This window comes from Lissotriton helveticus, chromosome 3_1 (assembly GCF_964261635.1).
Source record: "Lissotriton helveticus chromosome 3_1, aLisHel1.1, whole genome shotgun sequence".
NCBI lineage: Eukaryota > Metazoa > Chordata > Amphibia > Caudata > Salamandridae > Lissotriton > Lissotriton helveticus.
In genome coordinates this window covers 883,895,808-883,909,279 of record NC_136061.1, presented here as the reverse complement: position 1 = coordinate 883,909,279, position 13,472 = coordinate 883,895,808, and the positions used below count along the sequence as shown (strand labels likewise).

Below are 13,472 nucleotides of genomic sequence, written 5' to 3'. Positions count from 1 at the left end.
CTGTGATGATGCAGCAAATAATGTTATAGAAACAAGAGTGGGTGGGGTTGATATAGTTCACCTTAATGGAAAATCATCACGGGGTGAAGAGGGTAATCGGGTAGAGGACAGCTGCTTTCGTTTAATTTCCTGGAATATAGCTGGCCTTTGGCGGAGGCTAGAGGATCCTGCCTGGCTAAATTGCATTGAATCCTTTGATATGGTCTGCCTTCAGGAGACATGGAGTACTGTGGACCATAGCTTGGATGGTTACCAAATGTTTAATGTTTCTGCTAAGCCTTCACAAGCAGGGAGAGCTAAAGGTGGGCTTGTGACAGCTATTACTGTAAAGTATAACTTAACACATGTGGTTCGAGTGGTGGAATCTCCTTGGTACCAATTACTTATGATCAAGGACTTATTTCCAGTAACCCTTCTTCTTATAAATTGGTACTATAATATATTTGATCCCCATGCAACCACAGTTATTGAAAAATTACAGGAGGAAATTGTTACGGTCACAAACAGGGTTTTCCCTCTTTTTATTATATGGTTAGGCGATTTTAATTGTGTGTTATGCAAATTTAGTGGGTCTAGAGTATGTGGATTGATGGACTCAAGTGACCAGCCTATGGCTCATTTCACTCATTCGAAACAGGGGGAGGCTTTGAATAGTATTGTTATGAATAATGATTTATGTATCCTGGATATGTCTAGCTTTTCCGGCTCATTGAGTATACCCACCTTCCAGGGTGCAGGGGGCCGAGTGAGTACAAACGATTTTGCTATGGTATCTAAGGGTTTTTCCCATCTTGTAAAGGATTTTAAGATTGAGGCGAATCCCACCAGCGACCATAATCTCCTAATCTTGAGTTTCAACTCTGTCCTTGAGAAAACCCAGACTGCGGAACAACCGATAAAATATAGTCAAAATCAGGGGGTCACCTTAAGGTGGGACAAGATAGATGTGAGGCAATTGGAGGCGGACATCTTTAAGAAAAATAAGGATGGGATAGAAATTTGTTTGACGCCTATATCTGACCCAGATTTTATAATCAAGAATTTTGAATCACTACTGGGAAACGTGGCTTCACACCTTGTAAAAACAGGGGGGAGGAAACAAGATAGGGGACCCAAATGGTTTGACGAAGAATGTTCTGCTGCTCAGACAAGTTTAACAAATGCTTTACGCCAAGTACCACGTGATAGAGATCTGGTTAGATCAGTTAGGAAAAGGTATAGAGACGCAGTCAGTGGACGGAAAAATGAGCTAAGGACTAAGGCATGGGAAGATCTGGAAAAAGCGGCCGAATTGAGGGACACCAGGCTTTTTTGGGAGGTAATAAACCAACCTTTTTTTAAAACTGGAGAAGAGGGTACCATCCAAGCGCACATACCAGAAGACTCTTGGGTAGCTCACTATAGTAAAATCTTCAATCCAAATGATGTATTGCTGACTACTACTGTGGGAGTTGGCGACTTCAATATGGAGTCAGCAAAATTACTTAGTGACTCATTAACGCTTCCAGAGGCAAAGATCGCCCTGAGTAAGGGTGCTGCATTAAAGGCCCCAGGGCCTGATGCAGTACCCTTGTATCTTTTCAAACATAACTTAGAGGTCTAGTCACCACTACTGTTAAATGTTTTTAAGGCAATAGTGGTGGGGTCTATTCCGATTTCCTGGAAAGAGGCGGTTGTGGTACCCATTTTCAAAAAGGGTAACAGGTCTGACCCGTGCTGCTACAGGCTGATATCACTAATAGACGCGTCCTGCAAACTAATGGGCAGAGTGATACTGGCACGCCTCGAAACATGGGCGGAGTCAGTAGGCATTATTGTGGACTCCCAATATGGGTTCAGAAGAGGTAAAGGAACCACTGAGCAGTGTCTCAATTTGGCACTAATTATGGGCAAGTACATGGGTGCCAAGAATAGTTCCATCCACTTGGCATTCATGGACTTGTCCAGTGCCTTTGACACTGTATGTAGGAGTAAGCTGTGGCGGATGATGGAGTCCATGGGGTTTGAGGAACCTTTGGTTACCTTGCTTCGCAGGCTCCATGCCGCCACAACAGTAAGAATAAGATATGGCCCTGGTGGGGAGAAGACTAGACCCATATTATCCACTGAAGGTGTCCGCCAGGGATGTATTTTAGCTCCCTTTTTATTTTTGGTCTATACCAATGGATTAGAAAGTTTTTTGTTAGAATCTGGCGCTGACTTTCCACAGGCTAGTGGCAAAAGGATACCAATGTTGTCATACGCAGACGACACTGTTTTAATGACCCTCACTTCCAACAGCATGCAGATTTGTCTGAATGCTTTTGATACATTTATGGAAAGTTTAGATCTTAGCCTCAACTTCACTAAATCCTTTGCCATGACTTGCGGTCCGAAAAGCGTAAAAACCCGCAGGTATATGGTGAAGGACTCAATTATAGTGAAAGTTGATAACTTCAATTACCTGGGTAACCTATTTAATAAGAAACTGAATTGGGACCCTTTGATATCAGCTCGGGTCCAAAAGGTTACACAACCAACTGAAGCCCTTTTTCGTTTTGCCAGTAAACTAGGTCAAAGGCGAATAGCAGAAATAATATCCTTGTATAAAGCCAAGTGTGTCTCCGTTGTAACCTTCGGTGCTGGAGTATGGGGGTCACAAAACTGTGAAAAGTTACAGATTATGGAAAATAAATTTATAAAGCGCCTCTTATCTGTCCCATCTGGTACGTCGAACAGTTTTTGCCATGGGGAGGTGGGTATGGAGTTTGTAAGTGATATCATACATGTAGCTCCATTACTGCTATGGTCTAAAGTTTGGCAATCTGAAGAATTGAAACTGACAAAGGAGGAGGAGCCAAGCTCGCGAGCGTAATGGTCGCCTTTTAGCTCGGCTCCCGCAGCCCTCCGGCCTGATCGTCTATCCTGTATCGTATCCTGTCCGGGGACGACAAATTATCGTAGAATTGGAGACGGGACACCTCACTTGCACTTACCGTTTGGCCCTGAGGTTTTGACCTGCAGCGGTTCCGAAGTTATGCCCTCCGCCAGACCGGGGCCTCCGTGGAACCTAGACCGGGACCTAGCCTGTGGGATCCGACGACTGTCGGCCCCGGTCGAGAGAGTGAACCAATGATGAGAGCCGTTGTGCGAACATCCCGGCGATCCTGATCGGGGCCTGCCCGGGTGGCCGCGAGGCTGAAGTGGGTGAGATGCACCGGGGACTGATTCTGTGAGGGGGCCCCCCCCCCCGCCGCTGCTGTGTCCGGCGGCTCTGGACCTCTACGCCCGGACTCTGCTTGTTTGGGGCGCCGGTGCTGGCGTAGGCGGAGACCCGCATTGGGCGGGCGTCCTTTCTGCACCAAAGCTGCCATTGCTGGGAGCCCCCCGGAGCTCTGTAAAGTCCTACATTTTGGAATTGTTTTTGAGAGTCGTGGAGGGTGGCGACTGGTCTGACTTCGCGAAATGGCGGCCAACCATCTGGAACTTGTATCGCCCCGTGGCGGCGGGCTTGGGTTGCCTGATTGCGCGGGGGTCTGGTCTATTGCGCGGGGGTCTGGTCTGATGAGCGTGAGCTTACCCTCAGAGATATCCTGGAAGCTCTGCGATCCCTGCGCGCATTCCTGGCCCCCGATGTCCCCGTGAGCCCGCCACGATCTGCCGCCATTTTTGAGCAGCCGTTTCTTCTTGCCTCCCTCTTGTTGCGGAGACTCCATTGCCTCGCCCCCCTCGACTGCTGCAAGTGTTGCCGCCGCTGATCGACGATCATTTGGTGTGCCGGTGACTTTGGGGCTCCCTGCTTTTCGAGGTTCTGACGCCAGGGACTTGGACATTGTGCCGCGGCCCTGTTCGGCTGGGATGCCCGGGAATATTGGTGGACTGCCGCCTGCGCCTGCACCGAAGGCTTCGCATTGGTCTATTACAGAGAACCCCTCGCTTTCCCAAACGGCGAAACTAATCTCCTGCTCTTCATCACCCGTGCTGCGCTTGCTGATGCTCATAAACTCTCTACTCGGACTTTTGTTCACTTGTGGACCGATTGACCCCCCTTGTCTACATGGCAGAATTTTTTTTTTCGATTGTGTGCTGGTCTTGTATTGAGTAGCTCACTTTGCATTGTCATGTGGTGGGTGGAATTTGTGGTTCGGAAGGGATGGGGGTGATATGCGCGACTCATGGGGATTCATGCTGTACGACTTCGTGGCGCGATTGTTAGTACCCATAGCGCGGTGGGCGGTCCTCTCCTCTGTAAGTTTTATGGCGCTTGAAAGGGTGTCGTCCTGGTCTGTTTTTTTGCTGCGATTGTTTGGTTGGGCGGAGGGCTGCGGCCGACCGTATTGATTTCTGTTCTCATGCTCCTCCCTCCTGTTTTCTTCATTTATGTTTATGTTTCTTTTTGTCTCGTTCTTCTCTTTCTTTCTTGCTATATTTCGGGTTCTGGTTTAGGGCGACAGGCACGCTGTCTGAAGGGTAGGCCATAGCCTTCTACAGGGGTGCAGGGTAGGATGGGTGGGTCGGGATCTATTTGTTGTTTGTTTTATGGTTCTATGGCCCTTTTGTATCTCTTTATAGTAATGCCGCGTCTGTCCTTGCATCCCGTGGTATGTTCGTGGTGGGGTATGTGGCGTCGTCGATCCTCCTCTTCTGGGTTGGTTACTTTTCGTCTTGATTGCTGTACCCTCCTTGTTACGGATGCTCCTGTTTTCTCCTGTACTTTCTCCACGGGACGCCTGTTTCGGCGTGGTCTTCTTTCTTTCGTTTTTGTGTTTCATTTCCTTTTATCATTTTTCCGCTTTGTCCTCCTCTCCTCCCCCTCTTTTCCCCCTCTCTCCCCTTTTCCTGCCCCCCCCCCTTTTCCTACAGGTCACTATGACGGGTTAGTTTTGATGTAATGTTTGTCCGATCCCTCTGTCCTGGCTTGGCTGTGGTTTGGGTGGTGGGCATGTAAAGATGATAATGATCACGTGTCGATTATGTCTAAAATGTCTCTGTCTCCCAGTGTGTGCTGTGTTGCCTCTCCTGTATTGTGGCCCCGTGCCCCCTTAGTGTCGCTGAGGATGGTTTTGGGACTTCGGACGCCTCTATATTGAAAATGAGCCTATCGTACTCCTTATCCCCATATTATAAAATTAACCTTTTTTTGCTCCTGTTTCTTGGCCGTCTGGTTCCTCGGTGTCTTCCTCCCTTTTTTACGATTGTATTGCCTCTGCTTTTGCTGATTGAATCTGTACTGTTTGCCTTGGAACCTTTGACCGCTTTACATATTGATGCCGTCCGATTTGGTTGTAGGCCTAGAATTGTATATCCTTTTGATGCTAATAAAGGTTTTAAAAAAAAAAAAAAAAAAAAGAAAAGAAACTGACAAAGGATATTTTACAAGATTGCCTTAAACTTGACCACTATAGGGAGATTCCATGGCTCCTATATGTTAGGGATACCTTTTACAAGATTGGGTTAGGTAATATGTTTGAAAACCCTGATATGATTAGTAAGGATTCTAAGTTAACTATTAAAAATGCTTACTGTTCTAAATTGGGTACCTTAAGGAATAGTGAACATGCATTGTATGTTAGGGACAAATTGCAGCGGCCTTTTTATTTATCATATATCATCAATACGCAATGGCGTTTTTATTTGACAAGGTTTCGCCTTAGTACTCTACACTTCCTTTTTGCCTTTCCAAAGCAAGGGGGGTGGTGTGAGAGACTACCTCCTTGCCCCTGTAACAATAGGGTTTCGCAAAGTACTTTGCACCTTATTCTTTTCTGTGCTTTGTATAGGGTCCCAAGAAACATATTTAGACCTGTCTTACTTTCCTTTGGATCATGCTAATATAAAGAGAGCTATGAACATTTATTGTCCTTGTCAACTTCAAACATTTGTAATGCTGTACTTAGTTTTATTAGATCGGCCTCTGCTATTAGAAATCGATACTGAAATAAGCTGTGGGTGGAAATTTCTATAAATGTTTCTCTTGTTGAGCTGTTGATGAAACCAACTTAGCACTTAATGTCCTGTCCATATATATGATCAAGGTTATTTTTAATGTATTGTATTGTATTGTAAATCCTAAATATGTAAACATGTATTGTGGATTTTTAATGACAATCTATGTATTTTATATTAGTGTATACTTTTATGACTCCTTTGTGGATTCGAAATAAAGTTATTTGAATTGAATTGGATAAGAAGGGAGATCCCTAAGGATGTTCAGGTCAGACTGATGTCTTAGTGCCCTACACCCTCTGTAGACAAGAGAGTGTTAGTGACACCAGAATTAGACTCAAAGATTATTGCGTTCATTGGTAAAGGTGGGCGTGATCCAAGGAAGGGCATTTACAGGGGTCTTAGATCCTGCCAAGATAGGCTTTTGGATGTAGTGGGTCCACTTACAAAGATATTCAACATGACTGAGGAGTCCTATGTGTATAAGAATAGGATTGAAGTAGATGAATAGCACCAATGTATTCAGAGAGCAATACGCCTGTTAGGCAATGTCAGTACAGCCCTATCAAATGAGAGAAGAAAGAGTTTTTTATTAAAAATAGCTCCGAAGCTGGTGGATCTAGCTGGTAAGGAAGAGGGCCCTTCTGATAATGGCTTATTATTTGGTGATGCCTTTATAACAGATCTTTATTGTGGGTGCTTTTTGTTCCCTACAAAAATCTCAGAAGGATATTAAAAAGGTGTTTCAGGAGCATGTTTTTGGGATGGCCAGGAGAACAAGGGGTTCCCAGCCGTTTCCAGGGTATCACCAGAGGTTCCTTTACTTGTGGCTTCAGAAATAACCAAGGACAGCAGTGGCAGATTTTATCCCCAGAGGCAGAGAATTTGGGGTAGGAACATCTGAGGTGAAAGAAGGAACAGAGGATCAACAGGTAAGATCAGGCCTTTATGTTACCCCTTTAAAATTGGGCAGCAGACTTGCCCAGTTTTATCAGACCTGGTTTCAGATTTCAAGGGATCCTTGGATTTTAGATACAGTTTGTGATTTTCGGATAGAGTTTCTGACAAGACCAGTGAAAGATGTTTACCAAGGAAACTAGTTTTCCCATTAGCTCAGAGGAAGTTGATAGATTTGGAGTTACAGGAGTCGATTGCAAAAGGAGCAGTTGTGCTAGAAGATGATCAGGTGGACAGATTTGTAAGCAGTATATTCCTAGTGGAAAGGAAGGACAATGGAATGCATCCAGTTATACATTTGAGAGAGTTAAATGATTGTATGATTTACTACCATTTCAAGATGGAGGAAATACACTTGTTAAAGAATGTGTGGCATGAAGGACATGGGATGACCTGGTTAGATCTGAAAGATGCTTGTCTGACAGTTCCAATTTGGGAAGAGCATCAGCGATTTCTGAAGCTCCTACAGAAGAGGAGGTTGTGGAAGTTTGTGTGTCTTCCTGTAGGACTCTTGTCAGTACCTTGGTGCTCTACGAAAGTCCTTCGGCTAGTAGCTGCTTATATGAGAGACAGTGGAGTATGACTAATAATTCATTAGGACGATATCTTGATTATGGATCAGGACAGGGATCAGGTGATTTAACATACGAGACTGGCAGTGAGGCTGTTGGAGAATTTGGGATTTCTGATAAACAGGACAAAGTCTGAGTTAGTCCCAGGACAGCAAACACAATTTCTTTGTTTTATAATTGACATGGTGGAAGTGGTGTTCAAATTACCAAAAGAGAAGTTAAAGAGAGTAAGAAAGGAGATAACGAATACTCCAAAGTTGGATAGTCTTTTACTAAGAATGATAGCCCATATTGTATGTCTTTTATCTTCTACTATTCAGGCAGTTTTCTCAGGACCCTTGCATTATCAGGCCTTACAGAGATTGAAAGTGAAACACTTAAGGGATGAATTGAGGTACTTAGAGACAGTTTGTCTTTCACAGGAAGCAAGGCAGAAATTAACATGGTTGTTGAGAAATATGGAGGCGTGGAATAGGTGTGCAGTTTTGGAGAATCCGGATTGGTTGTAGAATCGGATGCAAGCTTGGAAGGATTGGGTGCAAGTTGTTGATTGTCAACGACTGTTGGTCGCTGGACACTGCAGGGAAGCAGTTTACATATAAATTGTTTAGAGTTATTAGCAGTTTCTTTTTAAATTAAGTGTTTTGCAGATCAGACTGAAAGTGTTCAGTAGTATTGAGAATGGACAATAGGTCAGTGGTGAGGTATGTCAACAGTCTGGGAGGTCCACGTTCAAAGGGACTGACCAATTTGTCAAAGATCTTTTGGGAGTATTCCATGGAAAGTAGCCTGAGTGTTCAGGCGGACTATATCCCAGGGTGACAAATTCTGTGGCAGATTGGTTCTCAAGGAATTTCCATGACTCAAGCGATTGGATGTTAGACAGGAAAGTGTTTAGAAGTTTGAACAGTTTGTCACAACATAATCTGTTGTAAATTCATCTAACGAATTAAAATACACCTAAATCACATTACCACTCGAACGCAGCATACCACATATATACTTATATTCATTTAACTTACACAGTCAAACACAATTGAGCACACATCACATATGAACTTATCTGGGTGAGCAGCAGCAATAAAGAAGATTGGTTGCTACGGGTATTTATTAAGTTTTATTCTAAGTTCTAAAAGCTTTAAAGATGCTGCTGAGTGGTGGCTGTCAGGGGATTTACTACATAATATTAGCCTCCCTGTCTTTAATAAAATCCAGATTTTCAACCCACCATATCTGTGGAAAATCTACATTCTCCTGGACTGGATTAAGTCCTTTTTCCTGAAATAAGGCAACAGGTTTATAGAGGCAAAGCCAGCCAGAAAACAGATCTTTCTCACGTGGGAGCCTCACTGCTCCTTCCTTTATCCCCTCCTTTTGAATGGGCACATACCCCGTTGGCTCATATCATCAGACTCCCCTACGTAAATGTCCAGCGATATCTCGATGACCTCTAAATTCTCGTTGTTCTTGGAATAGGTCCAAAGACAGAAGAAAATATAATGTACAAGTGTTAGTCGACACTTGCATCATTATTTTATTATTATAAATCATAGTAACAATTATTATAATAATAATTATAATAATCTTACTGGTGCTGAGACAATTGTGGAGATACCTGCAACTATGTGGGGGGAAAACATAAAACCAACATAAACAAAAATGGGGTTAGGGCTTTCTTAAACGGCCACTTGTTTCCAAATTTTCTGAGGTTTTGCAGCAGTCTGTTGCAGAGCCTGTTAGTGAAATTGAGGTCTTCAGCCTACAATTCTCTTAAAGTGCGGGGCACAATTAAATGCACATTTTCAGATCAAAGCATCTCGACTGGTTTATATGGTTGTGGGAGGCTAGGAATGTCATATTTTTACGCCCATAGAGTGCCCAATGGGTCACGTGGTCTGCCACCCACTAATGTTGGTAATTCTTTCTGTGACTGAAGAAAAAATACTCCTGACTGCAAGGATCAGCATTCATTGAAGGATTACCAGTAAATAAATTCAGCAATCCCTTGTACAGGCAATAGCTGGAATACACTCCCTGAAACCTAAGTGTTTGATCCAGAACGAGAGGCATCTCCAGGAATGGACAAGTAGCTTTGTTTAAACAGCAGTGAGTTTCATAAGGTTGTGCCAATTCACCAGTGAATTGTCGCCATGCTCTCATTCAACCTTATTGCAGAACTAAGAGTATGTCTATACAGTTTCCCATGCTGCATGTCATCCACGTCGGCGAGGGGCCTGCATGCAAAGATCAAACCAGATCCGATAGGCCCTGAATGTGAATTTTAACAAAGGATAGGCAGATTTTCTTTTTTAAAAATATTTTAAAAACGTTTGCCAACATTTTCACACTGGCCAATAAAGTTCAGCAACTTGATATTGACTCCATATCTTTCCTGGCAAGTTTGTGAGGGGGTCTTTTGGCTTTTTTTTATTGTTCAATGTTATGTGACTAGCATTTGTGCAGCACACATCTACCATTTGTCTGTGAATATGAATGTACACTGTTCATGAAAAATACATGAATTGTTGTTTTCCTCTTTAGAGAATGGATGGAACATACGCAGCTGTGGATCCAGCAGGTGTCCAGCACGCCCAGCACTCGAATGGATGTGGTCCACCTGCAAGAGCAGCTGGACATTAAGTTGCAGCAGCGGCAGGCTCGAGAGACGGGGATCTGTCCAGTCCGCAGAGAGCTCTACTCACAGTGCTTCGGTTAGGCATTTTTTCAAAACTGACTATTTCATTAAGTGGCAACTCTGGTGAAATGCTGGGTGATTAGGTACTGTGCCCCTGCTCGAGTGCTTTCACCTTATCAGGCAGAATGTCCCTCCTCTAAACATGGCTACTGCTGAAACTAGATCAAAGCACGCTGGAGAGTCTACACAGCAAAGATATTTTGCAATGAGCTGTACTATTATTTTTTTAGACGTTCATGGGAATTCCACCCTCACGTAGAGTATTCCCTCCTTAAATTCCTTTGCATTGGTGGTGTTGAGGGACAATGGTCAAGGTCAGAAATACATATAAGTGAATGTTCATCCAGTTGGTATAAATGGCTGGTTTCTGAAACAGTCAAAATGAGTATCTTTGGGAAAGAAACTAGCATAAGGGCAATGCAGGGAGCAGTAGAACAAAGATGGTCACAATAAGCAATGAAACACATAATGGTAAGCAGATTGCAATATAATGTGAGTGCGAAGAGCAGATTGTGAATCAGGTACAGACGTTAATGGATCAGTTCTCAAGTAAGCATGCAGCCAGCTACCATTAAGTTAAACTTATAGTATTTGTTGGACAAGAGTGAGCAGACTGCAATTCCATGCAAGAAGAGACCACAACAAATTGGTGCCATGTTCCGATTAATCCAGACTGCACTGTGAACATAGAACTTGGTGTAGAACACATCCACTCTTTTTGTATTCTGTAACAAACTTCACACAGAAACATCAAATACAGCAAATTGCCAGACCGATGATATACATGTATGGCTCATTAAGGCACATTGGGCGGTGTCACATCATACAGAAACAGAAAAAAGGTCAGAAATTGGCATCTAGTTAGACTTGCATGACTTATATCTTGGTAAAAGTTGAATAATCTAAGCCTGGATGGAGATGCCCCAGGAAAGAGGGAAAGTTTAGTGTTGTAAGTCCGACACAATCAAAAATCATTCAAATGAGAAGTAGAAAATAGCAAAATTGAACTAAATCTTAATCAGTTTGCCTGTGGAACATAGCGTGGAAAATCGAAGGAATATTCCAAGAGTTGTTTAGAAACGGATATTGACTTCAGAAGGCAAACTGAAAAACTATGCCACATAGCGAAGACCAAAAAATCCTTGCAGATCCATGTGAGCGTACCAAGTTTCTTGTGTCACGAAGACACAACCACGGTTGGTAGCTTAGGTTCAGCATCATTTGCTGCAATGAACATAAACTGTGTTAAAGAAGCCACATTGGGCAACACATTGTAGACTCTTTAGCTGCACCTGACGCACACTGCTTTCAGACAAGCCATCTTCAAGATCTCGGACAGAGAAAAAGGATATGTTGTGTGCGATCTGCCTCTTATGGGAACCAGCCACAAACAGATAGCAGGCATTCTGTGGGCAACTTTGACCGTACTCTTCACCTTGACACCCTTAAGAAATGTTGAGAAAACAGGTTCCTCGGGCCCCTTTCCACCTCTCTCCAATGAGAGGGTTTGCATGGACTATCCACCCTATCTTAAGCTTCTTATAAACCCCATGGTTTTGGTAAAATTCCACTTCTTCTTCTTACTATTATAAACATGTAATTAGTGTTCTGTAGTGGTATAGAATTCACCTGATTTAACCATGTATTTTACAGTTTATAGACAATATTAAAAACACAAGAATCGAAAACCTATGGCTACATGTAGACTGTTGTGCTTTTATTTATTTATGTGCAGTGCATTCTGAGACGTATCATGTGCTTCAAAGTGAGAATAACTGTGCACAAGGAAGTACTCTGGGCTAATCATCTTCGACAGAGGTCTAAGTTTTACTTATTTCTTTGCAGATGAACTCATCAGGCAGATAACTATTAACTGTGCTGAGCGGGGTGTCCTGCTCCTCAGAGTACGTGATGAGATTCGAATGACCATTGCCGCCTACCAGACCCTATATGAGAGCAGCGTGGCTTTTGGCATGAGAAAAGCCTTGCAGGCTGAACAGGGCAAATCTGATATGGAGAAGGAGGTGAGTGAGGCTTCTGACAGTATGTTTCATGTGGTCCAGTGTGTCTGTTGCATACAATCCTACTTAAAGGACCTGAAAAAAATCTCCCTTGTTAACAGTGGCATAGTAAGGGTACTGGTGGTCATATTCCTAGAATGGAAAATAGGTTTTCCACCTGCTAGCTAGTAAAAAACAACAACAGCAAAACAGTTGTATCTGGGCTGCTGTGGGCTGTAGGGCCCCGGTGCTACTGTATTTGCTTCACTAATGATAGCTATACCCTTTCTCTCCTCTCTCCCATTACTCTGCATCTTTCCTGAATATCTCCAGCCTCTTCCAGAGATTCATAATACCTTTAACTGTTCACTATTTCGTAGGGAAAGTATGGGTGGAGATCAGGGGCAAATTCTCCATTAGGGCTTTGGGGCTGCGGTCCCCTGAAATTATTTCCTTCACATACCTGTGCAAATATTAAATAGATCTATTTATTTAGAGATATAATCGTATCTCTAAACAAATCGATGTATTTAAGTTTGGGCTGTAGGTCCCGGGCTGCATGCCCCACTCTGAAGTTGGAGACGGAATCCAGGCAGTAAATTAACTTTCTGAACTGTGACTCATGACGCAGGGCTCACTATTCTAGAGCCCATCATAATGTAGCCATGCCATTGTAGTCTGTTTTTCAGCGTCATGGTTTTGGGTGCTGGTTTCTCCCTCCCTGCGCAAGAGCAGCCGTCCTTCATTCACAGGCATAGAACCCACCCTTTCCCATTCGTCACACGTAGGAGGGGATGCAAGCACATGTGTTTTGGTGCCTTGACTGTGATAATGGTAAATGTTAGAATGCTAATCTTCTGTTCTGTGTATTGTTCTGAGACCCCTTGCAACCCTAAAACTGTGACACCCCAGTCCCTAGCTGCACGTCGCTGGCCCCATTGGAAGTGGAGCTGCTGCATTTGTACCCCCGTGAAATGGATCGAAAAGACGAGCAGGCCAGGGTTCTTATTCCCTTGTGAAGTTAATCCAAATATCTGAGTCATTCAAAAACCGAGAGATATTTGCTTACAGTAGACAGTTATCTGCTGTATGACATTAAAAAGTGGCCCTATCTTCATGCCCTTAACAACATTAATGGCAAAAACATGGATTGATTTATGAACAATGAGTGTTAAAAAATTTAAGGCAATGCATGTCAGCGATTTAGTTCCTCTCTTATTTCAAGTTTTACTTGATCTTGCCTTCCTCAAGAGTTAGCTACTTAATCATGTTGTGTTTCTTCCTGTATTTTTTTCCATGCATACTTTGAGCTGTGCAGGTGTT

At 43.4% G+C, this 13,472-nt stretch overlaps 1 protein-coding gene across 1 annotated transcript in view; it reads left to right on the top strand.

The window, feature by feature from the left end:
- Positions 1–13,472, top strand: part of DNALI1 (dynein axonemal light intermediate chain 1) — a 180,847-nt gene that overhangs the window by 120,094 nt on the left and 47,281 nt on the right. The window contains exons 3-4 of the mRNA XM_078683784.1: positions 9,996–10,165; positions 11,995–12,173. Of these exons, the coding sequence (XP_078539910.1) occupies positions 9,996–10,165; positions 11,995–12,173 (349 nt within the window). The remainder of the gene's footprint in view (positions 1–9,995; positions 10,166–11,994; positions 12,174–13,472) is intronic.